The sequence below is a fragment of the Schistocerca serialis genome, chromosome 2 (genome assembly GCF_023864345.2).
Source record: "Schistocerca serialis cubense isolate TAMUIC-IGC-003099 chromosome 2, iqSchSeri2.2, whole genome shotgun sequence".
Taxonomy (NCBI): Eukaryota; Metazoa; Arthropoda; class Insecta; order Orthoptera; family Acrididae; genus Schistocerca; species Schistocerca serialis.
The window spans coordinates 447032973-447053671 of NC_064639.1; the positions used below are offsets into that span (position 1 = coordinate 447032973).

The 20699-nt window shown below is 44.1% G+C and overlaps 1 protein-coding gene across 1 annotated transcript in view; it reads left to right on the top strand.

The window, feature by feature from the left end:
* Positions 1-20699, top strand: part of LOC126455595 (cholinesterase 1-like) — a 120944-nt gene that overhangs the window by 33408 nt on the left and 66837 nt on the right. Inside the window, exons 3-5 of the mRNA XM_050091351.1 lie at positions 11079-11219; positions 14514-14676; positions 16895-17080. Of these exons, the coding sequence (XP_049947308.1) occupies positions 11079-11219; positions 14514-14676; positions 16895-17080 (490 nt within the window). The remainder of the gene's footprint in view (positions 1-11078; positions 11220-14513; positions 14677-16894; positions 17081-20699) is intronic.

Genomic DNA, 20699 nt, shown 5'->3' on the forward strand with positions numbered 1-20699 from the left:
AAGCTGTAAATAATTTGGTTTAATGTTGCAATCTTATCACAGAAATACACGCATTTACACTTTACAATGTGACAATGTTACGACAGTTGTCAAACGAACGCATCTCGTCCTCAGAAAGCGAAATAATCCTAAACACACCAATGGTAAATTATAACTAGAAGTTTCCTTGCAAAATTATGCTTACAACTACGTCATGATGTTGGCCAGTATTACGATAAATCGTCCGATTCCGGTTCAAAGTTCGGTACTATTTAGGAATGACAAGTTGAACAAAAGATTGCCCTAGGTCGCTCGAGTTTACAGAGGACGCAAGTTGGCGAACCAACAAGTTTAGGCCTCTGCTCGCAGTATTTACCTTAGCTGCGATGAGCTGCGTCTGCATGGCTGCTCTCGTCCTCTGAAATTCCTATAAAAACTAATTAATCCTTTGCTTATTTTTCCAGCTGAAACTCTTCCTATGTTTCTCGTTATGCGAGAAAACATGTGCTCATCCCTAGTCTTGGAATATGGCGATATTCACGAGCATGACTGGAGCAGTGTGCATATTAAAATTCCTTCTCATTCCCTGCAATGACAATTAACTAACAGGTGGTTCGTTTCTCCTCAGTTGCAGCTCAACGACACTACAGCTAACATATAGCTGAATGTCAGCTGCAGTGAACGCAGTGTTCACAGTAATTTCTTCTCTGCATCGTACAGAGCGTTATGCACCCCATTCTGCACTTGACGACAGTTAAGAGAAGAGTCGTTGAAAATTTCGCTCTTGTCCTTTTCGTAGCCGAACTGTCTCCCCACCTGGGTTCTTTCGTTCTCCACGTCACGGCTTTTTTCGACCAATAGGAGCATTCCTCTTATTCTGTGGAAACTCTCTCTCCCAATCGCAGGGGCCCTACCACTGAACTGCGTCGAAATCTCGGCACTCATCTCCTTCCTAGTTCGGTTTCGCCAATTGGACATTTTATGCCCACTCCCTACGCCTAAATGTTACCTGCATACATCACATGTTCACGTGATCAACTGCATCACTGGTTTTGTTCATATCCATTTAGAATTCTGAAACGCAGTTTTCTAAAGCTTCTTTCTGAACTACTTCTGGTGGCCCGTTACTTGCTCTCCAGTATACATCACCTGTCCGGTCACTGTCTCCCACCGTGGGATGATCCCTAAGAGCTTCTCATGGTACCTTCCGTAGTGTGACCTTTGCTTCTGCTTGCGCTTACTTCCACACAAAACGTTTCCTCTCGCTGCTTGTTTCATCTTCTGTTCGTTGACATGCATTATATAGGAGTGGTGTGTTAATACCGTCGATTGAGTGTCACCCCTTTTTCATTACATACTTATGCGCAAATCTACTCATTACCCCCGAAGTAAGTTAGGTGTCATACTCACCTTCCCATTATGATGTATACAACTCTTATGTAAGGTGTGAAATTGACCTTACAACTGTAATCATTTGTTTTCCTGTACATGTATATCAGATCTGCCAATTTCCGTCCCATCTGGATAATTCATTTGTGATGCATCTTTCTTTTCTTTATATCTTATAGCGTATTTTGCAGAAAAACTTCCAATACTTCACCTGATTTCCTTCGCTCGAGCATTTTGCATTCCCGGCTTCTAGGTAGAGGAATTATTCCAATTCTTCTGCTGGTTCTATTCTAATTAGGATGTTAATACATCTCCGTTCCTTACCGAATTACCATTATATACTTTTGACGTTACTTTCATTGTCGATAATTTGAATTCAGCAGCAAGTAGCCCTGTCATTCAAAAAAAAAAAAAAAAAAAAAAATAGAGTTTCCTGTCGATCTCACTATCGATTACAAGGACTATATGGCCTCATACGATATTTCTTCGCTCATGGCAATGATAATAGTTTTGGGCAAACTAACATGGTGAATAAAATACTGTGAATTATAAGAGCCGGCCGGAGTGGCCGAGCGGTTCTAGGCGCTACAGTCTGGAGCCGCGCGACCGCTACGGTCGCAGGCTCGAATCCTGCTTCGGGCATGGATGTGTGTGATGTCCTTAGGTTAGTTAGGTTTAAGTAGTTCTAAGTTCTAGGGGAGTGATGACCTGAACAGTTAAGTCCCACAGTGCTCAGAGCCATTTGAACCATTTTTTTTGAATTATAAGATATTTCATTCAGTTCTATTTATCTCGTTACAAACATCTGCTATTTGCTCACGTTTGGCGACTGAGAAAAAAAAATGAGACACACATTCAATGCTATGTGGTGTTGTGGATTAGTGTGGAATGAAGGGACGTCAGAAAGACTGAGAATCGATTCTGCTGTCAACTACATTTCTCCTGAAGGCAACAGCAGAGCTTCTCTATCACAAAATATCCAACCGACAGGCAGATTAGTGTAGAAGGTATCAAATGCAGTCACTTTTTTATACTGTGGTGAAAAACACGTTCGTGTAGCCGCGTGTATTTACGTGACCTCTTCCGGGATGGGGTGGTATTCTGGCCCCATATCGATTCCACACAGCAGATAAATGACTTGGGCCAGTGTGCTGGCCATCCTGGGTGTGGTTTCTCCCACATTTCATTAGTTGAAAACTAGGCCGATTCCCATGTTTTATCTCGTATTCACGCCAGGCAAACAATTAATACGCTTTCCAACACTTGCGCGCGGAGTTTACTCTACCCGCAGACTGATTCAGTACACTCCTTTTGTCCTGGGGGTGAACAGGACACTGATGGCCTTAGTTTTTGGTCTCCTTAAACACTTACTCAGCACGCAGTTGCAGTGCTAAAAAGATTGAGACCCAGGCCTTGACGTTGGTTCAGTATGTGGTGGCCATGACTATCCGGCACTAAGTTGCTGTTAATTTTTTTCTCATCACTGGTAAAGTTGGCTTGATGCAGTCCTCGATTCCTGTCGCCTGAAAGCGATACTGTTCATTTCATCGTAAATGCTCCGTCCAACACCATCTAATATCTGCTTTACACACGCACATCGGGGCCTGCCCACGGGATTTTTTCCTTCCACCACTCCTCCATCTACGGGTTTCGATGGCGACTCATGTCGTAATGAGTGTCCAACTATTCTATCTTCTCGATTAATTATGTTTCTTATTGGAAATATCTTCTCATTGCTACGTTTCTGGGCGTTTTCATCGCTCACTCCGTCAATCTGCCTTGCCTCCAAAAACCTCATAATCTTCTAATCGTTACATTTCTCTCCTCCCTATTGTTCAGTTACTGTTTATTTTTATAGGAAGCCGTTTTGCCTTGAACAGTTCTTGTGTATGATGCTTCTTCCACCTTTATTGATTGGACATCCAAGACTGTAAAATTCATTGACTTGTAAAGAGTCTCTTGTCCAAGTGCTACTTAGCCATATAGCATATACACAAGCTGTGCACATAAACACCTTAGTTTTCGTTTTGTTTATGGTCATATTATAGCAGTCGGCTATTTCATTAAGCATTCAGTCAATTTCCATTCGTATTCGGCACCTATTTCTGTGTAATCAGCGAACCTCATCAACCAAGTTATCTTTCAGTGGCAAACAGCTCCCTCATTGTGATAGCCCTTGATTTCCTTCAAAACGAGCATCGATTCCTGATTTTGGCCTCTTTCACCATTTCGTCAATGCTGACCCTCCTCTGTAGCTGAGGAATCTGAGAGACAACCGTGCAGTGGCTCTCGACTCGGAAGTAAGCCGATTTGAATCGAGGTGGTGGATGAAATGTTCACTGATAGTCTTTTGCTGGAAAGAAGAGATTAGGCGATGGTGTAAAGGCCAGATCACCAGTCTTTGCTCCAGTGTCCTAGATTAAATTCCAAACTTCTTCTCAGTGTTTCATAGAGTGAGGGCATGTGACACAGTTGATGGTCTGTCTGTCGGATGGGACGTTAAACTCGGAAGCCCCTTGGTGCTGTTCGAGAGGAGTAGGCTTTGTGCCACATTGACTCTGCCTCTCTCCCTTCTCTCATCATCATCATCATCATCATCATCATCATACCACACTAAACAGGCATTTGTTACCCTCATCTACACTCAACAATCTTTACATAAAACACAGCAGTCTTATACCCACAAAGAATGGGGCAATGTTCGCCAGAAGATGAACACCCTTTCCGACAGTCGGCTGGACGCACAATTTAGCATTTCCCAACCAGCAATGCCGTGTGGCATTTATTTAGTCTGACTACTCCAGCCTTCATCTTGATGCCATGCAGAGGGCCTTGGTTCGATTCTCGGTACTGGCAGGGATTTTGGTCAGACGACCGGAATGAGATGCACTCAGCTTCGTGATGATAATTGAAGGTATACTTGACTGACTTGTAGCGTCACCAGGTCAGCTAACACTACAGCGTCCTGGAGTGCTATGTGCTGACCCCTCCACTCCAAACCGCATCTTCATAACGCCATTGGCTGATGGATGACACAACGGTCGATCATGGCCAATTACATCCTTTGTGTGATTCTTGAGTTTCTCCCGGCGTATTTGATAATCAAAATATCCACGGGTATGCTGCCGGTCTATAGTGTCCAACGGGCACAATATTTCGGCGATCAAACATGTCGCCATCATCAGGTGAACTGACGGACTGAGCTCCTGTGAACGTGCCGGCACGGAGATCCGTACGCTATGGCTACTCAGAGGGAACTGGGTTCGGTCGCGGCGGCGGCCGATTTAAATACCCTCCGCCCGCGGCGCGCTCCCTCCGCCGTCCGCGCCCAGCGCCACGGTCGCGCGGTGGAACAGATTGCGACGGCGTGATGGCCGTGGTCGTCACAACTATACGTCTGCTCGATTTACTCTTGATTAACCCGATTGCTGGTTCCCAAGCCTTGCTAAGATTATAGCCACAGTCACGGTTTATGAGGTCGTCATTGGTGCGAATTTCGATGGCCTCTCTAACAACGCTGTCCCAGTATCTCGACGTCTGTACCAGAATCCTCGTGCGGTCATACTCCATGGCGTGATTTTCCGACAAACAATGTTCAGCGACCGCCGACTTGCTCGGATACATCAGTCGAGTGTGCCTCTGGTGTTCACGGCATCGATCCTCGACGGTACGCATCGTCTGACCAATATACGACTTGCCACATTGACACGGAATCTGGTACACGCCGGCCTTCCTCAAACCGAGGTCATCTTTGGCGCTCCCCACCAGTGCACGAGTTTTATTTGGAGGACAAAACACAGTTCCGACCCGGTGTTTCTTCAGAATGCGGGCGATTTTTCCCGAGAGTGCGCCTGTGTATGGAATAAATGCAGTGCCTACCTCCTCCCTCGTGACTTCATCCATCTCAACAGGTTGTGCTGCAGTGGTTGGGCGGAGAGCACGTTGAATCTGCCACTCTGAGTACCCATTTTTTCGAAATACAGTTCTCAGATGTTCCAATTCCTGGGGTAGACTCTCTGCGTCAGAGATAGTGCGCGCCCTATGTACTAGAGTTTTAAGTACCCCATTCCTCTGTGAAGAGTGGTGGCAGCTGTCTGCATGCAAATACAGATCAGTGTGCGTAGCCTTCCGATACACCCCATGACCTAGGGTGCCGTCAGCCCTTCTCTTGACCAAGACGTCAAGGAAAGGTAATTTACCCTCCGTTTCAGTCTCCATAGTGAATTTGATGTTGGGGTGTATGGAGTTTAGATGTGTAAGGAAGTCAAGGAGTTTATCCATACCATGTGGCCAGATGACGAACGTGTCGTCAACGTAACGGAAAAAGCAAGTAGGTTTCCATACGGATGACGACAGGGCTTCCTCCTCGAAGTTCTCCATGTACAAATTCGCTACCACCGGTGAGAGTGGGCTACCCATGTGTTCAAACTGGTGGTGCTTACGCTAATACTCCAGTCTTCTGCACATAAAGTGAGCACACTACGTTTCTGTCTCTGTCGTTGATACTATCCTGTCTAAGAACTAAAAAAAGTAGTTATATTGCATTCTGTATTCTTCCTAAATCATTCTTCTCGTTAGTGGAGTCTTAAAGTAATTTCTGGGGTGCTCCTGCATCCCAAATACCGAACTGGTCTTCTCCTAAGCTGTTTACACTGAGGTGACAAAAGCCACGGGACAGCGACATGCACATAGACCGATAGCATTAGTATAGCGTACAAGAGGTATAGAATGGACAGTGCATTGGCAGAGCTATCATTTGTACTCAGGTGATTTATGTGAAGAGGGGCCCCACGTAATTATGGCCACACGACGGGAATTAACAGACTTTGAAGGCGAAATAGTAGTTGAAGCTAGACACATGCAATATACGATCTCGGAAATCATTAAGGATCCACAAATTTTGTGAACGTGATATGATTTTTCTCAAGTCTAGCTTCCATCATCAAGCCCAACATTACTATGCCTTCCACGTGGCTTTATCTTTTCGAAGCCAAATTGATTTTTATTTAACGGATCCTCAATTTTCTTTTCCATTTTTCTCTATATTTTTCTTGTCACTAAGCTGAAGTATAAGCCGTTCAGTTGACTCCGCAGTTGCTCACGCACTTACCTGCCCTTGATGATGTCGGGATTGTGTGGATTACATTTATCAGAATGTTTGTTAGTATGTCATCAGGTTCAAAGATTATACTCAGCAACTTGAACAGTAGCTTCATTGGAACTTCCCCAATGATTTAACAAATTCCGAGGACATATCCAACTTTTCTGCCATATTATATCGGAAGTCTTCCATAGCTCTACTAAATACTGACTTTAATAGTGGACGTCCAATTTCTTTCTCATCGACTGCCATTCCTTTGGCAATCAAGTAATCAGAAAAGTTCTCCCCCTCATAGAGACCGACAATGCACCATTTTTACCTATCCGCTATCTCCTCTGCTCCTAAAAGTAAAATTCCCGTTACACTTTCAACAGTGAAGACCCTGCTTTTAGTTTCACCTTAAAGAAGTTTCCTAAATATTATTTATACCATTCATCTGCTCTTCCAATTGGTATCAACATGTAAGCTATAATTTTACATACCGGTGTGTGAAACTTAAGGACGACAGTAACGTCCGCAGCATGTGTCACAGCCAAGTAAAACAGCTCAATGAAACTCGGACCCTACAAAGAAATCATTTCTAGAATATACAACACAAGGACTCTGAAAGAAATACGCAATGAGGTGAACAGTAATGACATTTTAATCGAATGACAGTAATCACACTGAATTCACAGTGATTTATGTTGCTGCCCTGGACATTACGAAGTGCGCACACGACCGTATTAAAGTTTTTCCCAGAGTGAAACCAATTTCTCGTCAACACTGTTATGATCCAACGTGAACTGGAACACGTTACCATTAAACAAAATGGTATAGTCTTCTAGTTGGTTGGCTTATTGCCCAGCTTTGGTGAAACATCGCTGTTTTTGTAGTTTCGCTTAATGATGTGATTAGACACCTTAATCAGACTTTTCCCGCTGATATGGCGCAGCTCACATGTTCGTACTTGAATTACAACGACCATGTATCATTGCCATGGAGACCGTTTAAATCTGATGGTAGCAATTTTCTTCATGTGAAATATTCGAACAGGTTCTACCAACGGCTACCAAAATACCGACTTGTCAGCAACTTGTTATTTCCATTTCTTTTATATTTTGTGTCTTTTTCTTCCTCCTCCTCATATTCTTCTTTTTCTTCTTCTTTTCCGGCGTTGCAGCTCATGATTCCTCCTGTTCCAATCATGTACGGAATGCAGACAATGAAATGCCTCTGTGCGCTCTGCAATTAATCTAGTCTTGTCCTAGAGATCCCCGTGGAAGCGACACTTGCTCTTCTCTTTGTATAATATTGTCCTCAAATTTGTCGTCCTTAATAGGCACCTGCATATTACCTCCTCCTTTCAGCTTTCCCTTCTTTGCCAAGTACTGGCTTGTTATCTGAGCTCTAATATTCATACAGCTGCTTGACTTTCCTCCAAACGTCGGACTTTTCTATTGGTGGCATTTATCTTTCCTGTAGATATGTAACTATGCATGCTTCTTTAGCCTTGTATGTGTCCTACAGCGGTTTCTCATACAATTCTCCTATTTTCTGTCAGCCTCACTGTCTATACTTCTGTAATTCCTTTCATATGCTTGATTTGCTGTGTTTTTATATGCTTTCCTTTCATCATTTTAACCACTATCAAAGGACTTCCAGTAGGCGTTGTCTTTATACGTGATCCTCTGCTGAGTTCCCTATTTTATCTCACGCCTCCACCAGTGCGGTTCATAACTGCTGAATGATCGCTGGTGTACGTGGACGTGCTGCCATACGTCTCCCCAACGTAATCAACACGTGCTCGATGGGATGTAAGTCGAGGGAACGGGGAGGCGAACCCATTCGCCAAATATGTCCTCGTTCTTTCTCCACCTGTTCTGTTCGATGCGGCCGCACATTGCCATTCTTCGAAATGAAGTAAACGTCGAATGCACATCTGAAAGGACACACTTGAGGAAGAAGTATAGTATCACAATAACGTTGACTGGTGAGTTTCCTGTGTTCAAAGATTTCGAGGACAATACGGCCATGCAACATCATACTTACCCATGCCATTGCACCTGGACCACCAAAAGGTACGGAAACATTCGAAAATGTTCCGTGGTTCAAAATGGTTCAAATGGCTCTGAGCACTATGGGACTCAACATCTGTGGTCATAAGTCCCCTAGAACTTAGAACTACTTAAACCTAACTAACCTAAGGACATCGCACACATCCATGCCCGAGGCAGGATTCGAACCTGCGACCGTAGCAGTCGCACGGTTCCTGACTGAGCGCCTAGAACCGCTAGACCGCCGCGGCCGGCAATGTTCCGTGGTGCATTACCTGTTAACACCTCTCGCCACATGAGGGTATATTCAGAGTGACTGCTCAGACTGAATGTGGACACATACAAGCGTACGACCCCAGTTTTTGTTGCTCCAGTTCCTATGCCCTTGGCACCATCTCAAAAGCTACCGCCGATGGGCGGGTATCAATGGAACACAAAGTGTTGGTCGACGGGAAAAAAAGACCACACTCAAGCAATCGCCTTGCCACTTTGGACCATCATATTTGTTTCCTTGCAGTCCTCTTAAACGTGGTTGCAATTACAGGCTCTGTTTGACGTAGGTCCCTTCTTGCCCGAGACACAATGTAGCAGCAGTTCTTGGCTGTGCTCGACCACTCCTTCTCTTTAGAGCAGCAGAGCCTGTGGATCGGAACGTTCCTCATGCCCACAAAACAACGCTGTGGGCAATACCAAACTCCTGGGCTACACTCGTCGCATTTCATCCTTCCTGGTTCCCGATGATTCTTTCCCATGTGAAGCCGTCCAAATGTCTCCTATCCACGTTGTAATGAAGAAAACCATAACAGTACATGAGAACTGTTAGCAAATTGACACACACTGTCATTTCCGTTCTTTCAACTGCCTCGTGTTTCGAGGCCAGCTCCATATGGTGCTATAGTGACCTCTATTTCGCTCTTAAGTTTTGCAAAGCAGTGTATTGCAGTATTCAGCTTGGAGACACGACTGATCCGCAGTACGTCACAGTTAGTTCTCATCTACACCTACATATACATCCATACTCCGCAAGCCACCCGAGAGTGTGCGGCGGAGGGCACTTTGAGTACCTCTATCTGTTCTCCCTTCTATTCCAGTATCGTATCGTTCGTGGAAAGAAAGATTGTCGGTATGCCTCTGTGTGTGTGCTCTAATCTCTCTGATTTTATCCTCGTGGTGTCTTCGCGAGATATACGTTGGAGGGAGCAATATACTGCTTGACTCCTCGGTGAAGGTATGTTCTCGAAACTTTAACAAAAGCCCGTACCGAGCTACTGAGCGTCTCTCCTGCAGTCTTCCACTGGAGTTTATTTATCATCTCCGTAACGCTTTCGCGATTACTAAATGATCCTGTAACGAAGCACGCTGCTCTCCGTTGGATCTTCTCTATCTCTTCTACCAACCCTATCTGGTATGGATCCCACACTGCTGAGCAGTATTCAAGCAGTGGGCGAACAAACTTACTGTAATCTACTTCCTTTGTTTTCGGATTGCATTTCCTTAGGATTCTTCCATTGAATCTCAGTCTGGATCTGCTTTATCGACGATTAATTTTGTATGGTCATTCCATTTTAAATCACTACTAATGCCTACTCCCAAATAATGTATGGAAGTAACTGCTTCCAGTTGCTGACCTGCTATACTGTAGCTAAATGATAAAGGATCTCTCTTTCTATGTATTCGCAGCACATTACACTTGTCTACATTGAGATTCAATAGCCATTCTCTGCACCATGCGTCAATTCGTTGCAGATCCTCTTGCAAAGTGCAGTTTTCCATTGTTATAACCTCTCGATATACCACAGCATCATCCGCAAAAAGCCTAAGTGAACTTCCGATATTATCCACAAGATCATTTATGTATATTGTGAATAGCAACGGTCCTACGACACTCCCCTGCGGCACACCTGAAATCACTCTTATATCGGAAGACTTCTCTCCATTGAGAATGACATGCTGAGTTCTGTTATCTAGGAACTCTTCAATCCAATCACACAATTGGTCTCATATTCCATATGCTCTTAATTTCTTCATTAAACGACTGTGGGGAACTGTATCGAACGCCTTGCGGAAGTCAAGAAACACGGCATCTACCTGGGAACCCGTGTCTATGGCCCTCTGAGTCTCGTGGACGAATAGCGCGAGCTGGGTTTCACACGACCGTCTTTTTCGAAGCCTATGCTGATTCCTACAGAGTAGATTTCTAGTCTCCAGAAAAGTCATTATGCTCGAACATAATACGTGTTCCAAAATTCTACAACTGATCGACATTAGAGATATAGGTCTTTAGTTCTGCACATCTGTTCGACGTCCCTTCTTGAAAACGGGGATGACCTGTGCCCTTTTCCAATCCTTTGGAACGCTACGCTCTTCTAGAGACCTACGGTACTCCGCTGCAGGAAGTTACTGCATAAATGTAAATTTCTGTAACACAGAAATATGTTTATCAATACGCATGAGTAAATCAAACAGTAAGACATTAAGTTGTGTGAAATTCTTCAGCTCATCTTCCATTTCATTTCCTTGCACTGGATTACTCGTTATCAAGATAAGAGTTGCCTATTTCGTTTTGGTTACAGTCTCCAGTACCAAAAGGCAGTTGGATTGGCGAGCTCGACGCAACCGTTGAAGGATCTCCTTGCCCCCAGGTCAATGACTCCGGTGCATACCTTGGCAAGGAAGATTGCCTTTATCTCAACGTGTATGTTCCACATGCGCAGGTAAGTGCAGATTTTCAGTCTCACAAGAACGTCTTTACAAACATGAGAGCTTTCATATGGAACACATAATTGTCGTTGTTTTATGTTGAATATTTGCCGACATGGAAACTAGCGCAGTTAATCTCCTGCAAAACATAAGCATCGAACAGTATAAAAGTAAATCCTATGAATCATATTCAGCAGATCCGATATGTGAATTAAGTTGCCGCCTTCAGCACTGTTTCGTGGTTTTTTCTGTTGGTCTTTTACTTGTTATTTGTATCCCACCAGATATTTTTCAGCCGCTTCCCACGATGTTATCACTCGATTAACATACTTCTAAAATTTTTCGAATGCATTACAATCAGACATTTCAACGATTCGACAGTCGTCATCTGTTTCTCTAGTCGCGCATATGTTGGAGCTCTCCCAGAGAATTTAGCAGCAGAGATGATATGATTAATGGTTTGGAGTGATGATTACACTACTTATCTATTAAAATACTGCCGGTAAAGGTATTGGCACCATCGAGAAGGAGTTGTGCGCCGTAAACGAAAGTCGGTAGGCGTGCTTCTACATCTTAAAGGGTATGTCTATTTAAATTTCGCGCTAGTCGCATAAGAATGGCGCTAGCAAAGCCACTATGACGATGCAAATCAGGTTCGCTTTAAATACATTCTGTAACGGTCGTCAGCGTTAGTTACCTTTGAGAATCGACGCAGTGAGCCGATGTTAGTTAAGAATGCCCTTACGACGACAAAGACGCCATTATCAATACAGCATTCAATTTGAACGAGGTCGTGTATCAGGGTTATGGGAAGCTGGATGTTTCTTCTGCGATATTACAGAAAGACTTAGCTGGACTATAGTCACTGTACTTGATAGTTGGCTGAGGTGTCACGAGAAAGCAAGGTCGCAAAATGACCGGTCCCCGGACGGCCACGTGGCACTACCGGGAAGAAAGACTATCTTGTTCGACGTATAGCTCTGGCGCATCATGCTTCATCTCCAGCAGAAATTTGAGCAGCCGTTGGCATCACAGCGACACAATGGACTGTTATCAAACGTCTGTTCAAATGGTGCAAATGGCTCTAAGCACTATGGGACTTAACAGCTTAGGTCATCAGTCCACTTCAACATAACGAACCTAAGGACATCACACACATCCATGCTCGAGGCAGGATTCAAACCTACGACCGTGGCAGCCGCGTGGTTCAGGACTGAAGCGCCTAGAACCGCTCGGCCACAGAGGCCTGCAAAAGGTCTGTTATTGCAGGTTATTTGTCTTGAGCTGACTGCAATGTAATGCAATGCAATGACTGCTGCAGAAGATGGACACACAAACAAACGTGTTATCAAACAGTTACTTCAAGGACAGCTCCTTGGCAGACGCCATGTAGGGTGCATTCCACTGACCCAGACCACCGCCATTTGTGACTTCAGTGGTGTTAAGCGAGAGCTCGTTGGAGGACGGGATGGAGGTTTGCTGTGTTTTCTGATGAAAGTGGGTTCCACCTCGGCGCCAGTGATGGCTGTGTGTTGGTTAGGAGGCCTGTTGAGGGACTGTAACTAACCTGAATGAATGAGATTTTCACTCTGCAGCGGAGTGTGTGCTTCATAAAGTTGCTTTATTTTTCTCAAAAGGTCTCTAACTTTTTTTATAGGCAGTATCTATCTTTCTTTAGTTATACGTTCTCACACAGACGTACATTTGTACTCAGCCATTCCCGCTTAGCCGAGTTTCACTCCCTGTCAGTCTTATTTAAGACGTGTATATTCTCTTTCGCCTGGTCCATTTTCTGCATTTTCAATTTTCTGTTTTCGTCAGTTAAATTCTGTATCTCCTTTTCTATCTAAGGATCTCTGCTAACTCATGCTTTTTAGCGTATTTTATTCTCTGCTGCGTTCACCGTTTCATCTCTTAAAGCTACCCGTTCGTTCGATACTGTATTTTATTCCCTTTTTTTCAGTCAAATGATGTTAAAACCTACCTCTGAAACTCTCAATGATCTATGATTTTTTTTTCAACTTATGGAGGTCACATCTCCTTCATTTCTAAATTCGTTGGAATTTCTTCATTTTTACTTGGACTTACTAGTCCATAAATTATTATCTTAATGATATCCGCTCCTGTAAACTCCTTACAGTTTAAAATATCGTTTCGAAATCTCTACCTTACCAACACATAATCAGTCTGAAATCTTCTTTGTTTCCAGGTCTCTACCACACATTCACTATGCTGTTCATAGTAGCTTACACGCATTCCTATTTACTCATTCATTATTAGATCTACTCCTGCAGTGCCCCTATTTGATTTTGTATTTATAACCCTGTACTCAAAATATGAAGTCCTATGGGGGCCGAAACGCACAGTATGAGTTCAGTGCGGGACGGCGGTGGGGTGGATGGACTGCTGTGGCATGCTGTGGGGTTGTGGACCACTGCGGTCTACGGTGGGACGAAGTCTCTCTGTCGTTACTAGGTCCCCAGTTCAATACACAATACACAATTGTGACAAAAATTGCCTTCCAGTAGGCCCAGCTCAGCTGACAAACTCTCAGGGTCCGAGATGACATGGGCCCTGTGAAGCAAGGTACCAAGTACCCCTTCATGTTGAACCGGATGGTGACAGTTGTCAGCCTGCAGACACAAATCATTGCGTGTCGGCTTCCTATAAACGGCATGTTCCAGTGAACCACCCATTTTCCTTATGATCAACACATGAAGGAAGGAAAGACAGCCACCCTTCTCCACCTCAATAATAAAACAAATATTCGAGTGGATTGAAGCCAGGTGTTGTAAGAATTCATTCAAATTCTCAATTCCATGAGGCCAAACAACATCGGCGGTTGTCGATGGCCTCATCCGGTTGCATTCCTGTAAGCTATTTGAATACTGTACACGCAGGAAGCAACTAAGGCCTCACAATGACTGCCTGTTTTCCACGTCCCCCCCGACCCACTTTGTATACCCTCCGCTGCAGTGCTGTCGCCTGCCGTATATGAGTGGATATTGCAAGCTGGCGTCGAAAATAGGCGGTGCTCACATTAATGTGACAGGACCGTGTACGCTGCCTCAGTGCCTATTCCCCGTTCTAATGACCAACGATGAATTATATATACAATGTTGTATTGTTTTACGTGGTTATGAGTAGCTCGTGGATCAGATGGCAATAATATTCACGGAATAAGTGAGCCAGTATAAAGCTAAAACGGATAAGCCAAAGATTTAATCAGAAAAGCAGGTAGTTTTAGAGTGTACATGCTGCATCATGTAACGACTAGAGCATTGACTTCCACCGTCTTCTGTCCACAGAGGAGAACGTTCGGAAGCAGGAACGACCTGCTCAAGGTGATGGTGTGGATCCACGGCGGCGGATTCGTGCAGGGTGACGGCGGCCGCGCCCAGTTCGGACCGGACTTTCTCATCGAACGTGGCATCATACTGGTCACGTTCAACTACCGGCTCGGTGTGCTCGGTGAGTTGCTGTTATTTACCGTTTATTTACATTTCCGATGAAAGGGGCAGGGGTTTGATAATGTGTACCTTCCCCCATTCAGCCACTATCTGTGAGAAATCTAAATGATATAAAAATGTATTTTAAATTAAAAAATCAGCTATAAACGAATGAATACAGAGAGTGGAAATGGTGTATAGAACAAAAAAATATTTACAATAAAAGTGCATATAAGAAAACGGAAAAAGAATGCATTACAAGTGAATCTCTGGTACTGAGTTATAAGGAAGACTAACTAAAAGTGTTAGAGAGAAGAATGTTTAGATAATGGTTTGGTGCAACAAGAAGAAGAGAAACAAGAATAGAAAATAAATGACATAAGCAACAATGAAAAGAAGACTGACATTTTTAGGACATTTGTATCGGATTAATGACAACAGGATGGTAGAACAGATTTTAGCTACCTCTGTGAAAAGAAATTAAGAGCAAGCTGGATCCCAGAAGCAGAAAGCTATGATTTTGAAGAAAATTGTCACGTTTATAAGGATAACAGGAGAAATGCAGTAGAACAACAGGTGTGAAGTGCACTGAAAAAAGAAAAAAGGGAAATGGTGAAAATATGAAAGAATATTGGAGGACAAGAAAAGAGCAGCTGAAAAGGAATTAAAACAGTCACATGGTCTCAGGTTGACCAAATAGCAAAGAAAAGAATTAGTAGGATGCACTGACAACGACTGTAGAGCTTGAGTTGTTTTCAGCAAAACAAGTCTCGCACCCAGCACACAAGGTACCTGAAAGCGAAGCCGCAACCACAGACACATCGTTGGTATACGAGATAGGTGGCCCACTTGCTAGCAGCATTTAGACATTCGGCGTTTAATGTTCCACGACCACTCGTATACAGCGGCTGGTTATAACTGTATACAGCGGCTGGTTATAACTGCACAATTGGTGATCTGCATCGCTTGTCGATAACTGTAGATGCAGATGTACTGCAGGTGATGAAACGCGACAGGAATGCCCGAGTGTGGCTGCGCATCCACATTTATCTGCGAAAGGCGGTTAGATGTCGACCTGCGATCTTTCCAGCGGAAGCCGAAAGTGGTCTCTGGTCAGTACCCTCGGTGCAGCTGACATAATCAGTGGCAGATGTGAAGGACTCCGCCTAGATATCATGTTGGAAGCATAAGTAGGTTCCAGTTCATTAGAGTGATCTGTGTGGCGACAAATCGTGAATGGCGCCTTGCGTGGAGAATGGCTGGTGGCACCCTCTGCAGGCTTCGCAATGTGCCATGTGTATTTGCGTACACAGCAACCTGGTAATGGAGCGCAAACACCTCTCTTCTGTGGAGTGACTCCTCGCTGCTATAGGTAAGGAATGTGGATGAGGAAAGAGTTGGAGTGGTTGTTGTACGAAACAGGGTGCCCGATGTTTAAACATATATGCGTGTTAGTACTGCTGCTTGTGATTGAGGTAATGTGACCTGGACTACTTACTTGCTTCTTTTGTACTCTATTTCCATCACATACACAAAAGTATGAAATACCAACGGAAACTTTGCTCCATACGTAAGAGGAGGAATTGGGTCCATAGCAGATGGGCGGAAAGCACATTAGCAAATGTTTATTAGGTTTTTATACAAGCATTGTATGTAGCACTGAGTTATGCATTATAAGGCCAGATGGCTGTACTAGAAAAAATATGAAGAAAAATGCATGGGAATTACGTGACAATGAATGGGAATTGGCACAAATGGCCTGTTGTTACAATGGCCTACTGATTTCTTGCTGAACCATCTCCGACTGAATACCCCATACAATTGAAGCCCTCTTGCAAGTAAGGGGATAACTCCATTTTTCCTGTGTGAACCAAATTTTTAATTCTGCGTAAAGGAAAAAATTTGCGACGCTTGCTTTTGTGCCTACAAAGTAAGTTTTAGACCATAAGCCTGTATAAATGATGGCATGAAATACCAGTTTAGAATATTTTAAATTAGTTTTTTGTGCCTCCTGAAATTGTGAGTTATCCCATTCTCGCAACGAGGTCTTCAATTTTGATACTCTTTAGTGATTGTACATGAGTGAAGAGAGTCTAGACGATAAATATAGTCGTCAAATAAACTAATAGAATATATTTTTGGCTGTAGATCACTTTGACCACAGTTTCGCCCTCAGCTGATGTTTTAAAGAAAGAAGTACCCTGCTGCAAAAGGAGGCCACAGAACACGTCGCCTTGCAGGGTTCCTGAGCATGGAGTCTGAGGCGGCGCCGGGCAACTACGGCCTGAAGGACCAGACCCTGGCTCTGCAGTGGGTGCGGCGCAACATCCGCTCCTTCGGCGGAGACCCTGACGACGTCACGCTGTTCGGCGAGAGCGCGGGTGCGGCCTCGGTGCACTACCACCTGCTGTCCAACTCCTCCTGGGGTAAGCTACCGGCAACAGTTGCTGCCACCCAGGCTGCTGTCGCCGCGTGCTCTGAGGCGCCTTGTAGCGGTCCGCGCGACTTCCCACCGTGGGAGGTTTGATCCTCCCTCGGGGCATGGATGTGTGTGTCGTCCTCAGCATAAGTTAGTTTAAGTTAGATTTAAGCTTAAGGATTGTTGACCTCGGCACTTTGGTACCATAAGACAGTACCACTAATATCCAAAAATTTTCAGGCTCCCACATGAGCACAATGTGCTCCCTACAATTTTCAGGTTGCTGTTAGAGAGCTGCCGGATGATAGCACCTGCACAAACTGATCTGGAGACGCAGACAAAATATCTCATTTAAGTCACGAATCCTTTCCATTATGTTGAAACTATCAAAACTCTTAATGTCCGCATTCTCTACTAACCTAGAGCATAAATCCTTCGATGTATACGATACATGCACCCCTGTCAGGCGAAATTCAGAGACTGCACTTTCCATTTCAAAGTAGTCAATTTTACGTGCTATAAATTTGGTTACAATAACATTCTTACCTTGGCGAGACTTCGTGTTACACTTAAATTACACACATCAGAAAAAAAAGAAAAATTGCATCACACCAGTTCCGAGAGTTCCTGAACCTGTACAGAAAACTGGAATGGAGATCAACATAAACATCATTTCCGACCCTTCTATTGCTCATGAAAACCACACATCGCATGTTGTACCACCTTCAGAGGTGGTGGTCAGGATTGTTGTGTACACCGGTACCTCTGATGCCAAGTAGCACGTCCTCTTGCATTGATGCATGCCTTATTCGTCGTGGAATACTACCCACAAGTTCATCGAGGCACTGTTGGTCCAGACTGTCCCACTTGTCAACGGCGATTTGGGATAGATCCCTCAGAGGGTCACGTCATCCACAAACAGCCACATTCAATCTATCACAGGCATGTTCGATAGGTTTCATGTCTGGAGGACATGCTGACCACTCTAGTCGAGCGATATCGTTATCCTGAAGGAAGTCATTCACAAGATGTGGAGGATGGGGGCGCGAATTGTCGTCCATGAAGACTTATGCCCCGTGCCGATATGGTTGCACAACTGGTCGGAGGATGGCATTTGTGTATCGTACAGCCGTTACGGCACCTTCCATCACCACCAGCGGCGCACGTCGTCCCAATATAATGCCGGCCAGAAACAGCAAGGAACCTCCACGTTGCTACACTCGCTGGACAGTGTGTCTAAGGCGTTCAGCCTGACCGGCTTGCCTCCAAACACGACTCCGACGATTGTCTGGTTGAAGGCATATGCGACACTCATCGGTGAAGAGAACATGATGCCAATCCTGAGCAGTCTATTCGGCATGTTGTGGGGCCCATGTGTACCGCACTGCACGGTGTCGTGCTGGCAAAGATGGACCTCGCCATGAAAGTCGGAAGTGAAGTTGCGCTTCATGCAGCATATTGCGCACAATTTGAGTCGTTAAACGACGTCCTGTGGCTGCACGAAAAGTATTATTCAACATAGTGGCGTTGCTGTCAGGGTACCTCCGAGCCATAATCCTTAGGTAGCGGTCATCCACTGCAGTAGTAACCCGTGGGCGACCTGAGGGAGGCATGTCATCGACAGTTCCTGTCTCTCTGTATCTCTTCCATGTCCGAACAACATCGCATTGGTTCACTCCGAGGATGCCTGGACACTTCCCTTGTTGAGAGCCCTTACTGGCACAAAGTAACAATGCGAACACGATAGAATCGCGGTATTGACCGTCTAGGCATGGTTGAACTACAGACAACAAGAACGGTGTACGTCCTTCCTGGTGGAATGACTGAAAGTGGTCGGCTGTCGGACCCACTCCGTGTAATAGGCGTGCTCATGTATTGTTTTTTACATCTTTGGGCGGGTTTAGTGACATCTTTGAACAGTGAAAGGGACTGTGTCTCCAATACAATATCCACAGTCAACGTCTATCTTCAGGAGTTGTGGGAACTGGGGTGATGCAAAACTTTTTTTGATGTGCGTATTTCATGGTTCATACCTGAGTTTTCATTACATTGAAGCTCATATGTAGGACACTATTGCTGAGATTTTCAAATTATATAAAATACCCAGCAGCTACTCTTAACCTAATTGCACATGTATCCACAATTGACTTTTTTATACTGCCCATTTCTTTTCTACAGTTAGCGTCAATTATCACATAACATTTTTTTAAACAAAAGAAACGTCGTTATGAAAATTAATGTGTTACAGCCAGCATAATGGTGCATTTTGTATTGACCAGCATAGCAGATACTCTAGCATGATACATCATTGTAACGAGGTTTTATTAATAACGACTCTGGCCCTTCTGTTTAACATGAATATACCAGAATGTACCTCATATCTGCTGTCATTAAGAACGTCCTTGTACAGGGAACTTCCTTATTGTCTTGTTGGAGAAAGGATGGATTGTGAACTATACGGAACGGAAATGCGTCGTTTGGTAAACAACACCATCACAACTGCTTCCTGCACTGATGGCTTCTTGGAGGTTGCTCCTGAAAATGTTTAAGAAAAAATTTAAAATACTGTATAAATGTGTCCAGGTTGTTGTGACCAGATTTAGTTTTGTTGTGACAATTTTTGATATGCTAATAACGTCAGTCTTTGTGGGCATTTTACCGGAACTCTTTGAGAAACTGTGGAAACGGTTCGGAAACAAACACATATTCTCTTATAGTGTTACTTATGACCGCGATAAAAAGATATACAACTTTAAATCGTTCGTATCTCTATTACTGTATAACACGCAAGAGGAACTCAGCTTCAGCACCTGATTATTCGGTGGTTTTCGGCTAACTAAGCTAGGTTGGTTAGGCAGTTCACAAGTGAAATGTGTAGTGTAGCGCATTGATTTGGCAAGACGTCTTCGAACAGTAGCCTTTCATTTTTTTATGTATGCGTCCACAGCTTATGCGAATATCTTAAAAGAAGTCATTTTTTGTGTATTTTTTAATTTTCAAATGAACCCCGAACATCATTATGAGGAGTAGCCAATTTCGTCCCTTTCGGCGTTATCGGGTTGTATCACACAAAGAGTTGTGTGGTCTTTGGAGCATGTTATGATTCCATAAAGCGGGTACTTAGTAAGAGCTGAGCACAACCACAGCATGTTCGGGTGCAACTATCGCATAGTTGGATAATCTCATGTGTGTTTCCAGTTAAATACTCACTCTGAAATTTTTTGACGTGTTATGAATGCGGGTATGGACAAAAATCTCGCATTTGTGCTGTACTTCTTATTTTATTTATTTATTTGTTTTTTCATATTGACGTCACATTTATAATACACGGTCGAGTCACATTAATCTAACTACCGCCTATGTTCGACGTCAAAGAGCAACGACCACTCACAAACGGCAGGTGGCAGCACTAGAAGCGGAGGGTACATGAAGCTTGTCTGGGGGGGATGTGGAAAACAGTGCAGTCGCTATCGTAATACGGAAACGGGTTGATTTATCTGACGTTCAACAGGGGATGGTCGTTGGTTTTCGGTTCAAGGATGGTAGCATTTCCGGAACGGCTATGTTTGTAAACTGTTCACGCTCCGACATGGTTAAAGCAGACTATAATGGCGAAATGGCCCTAT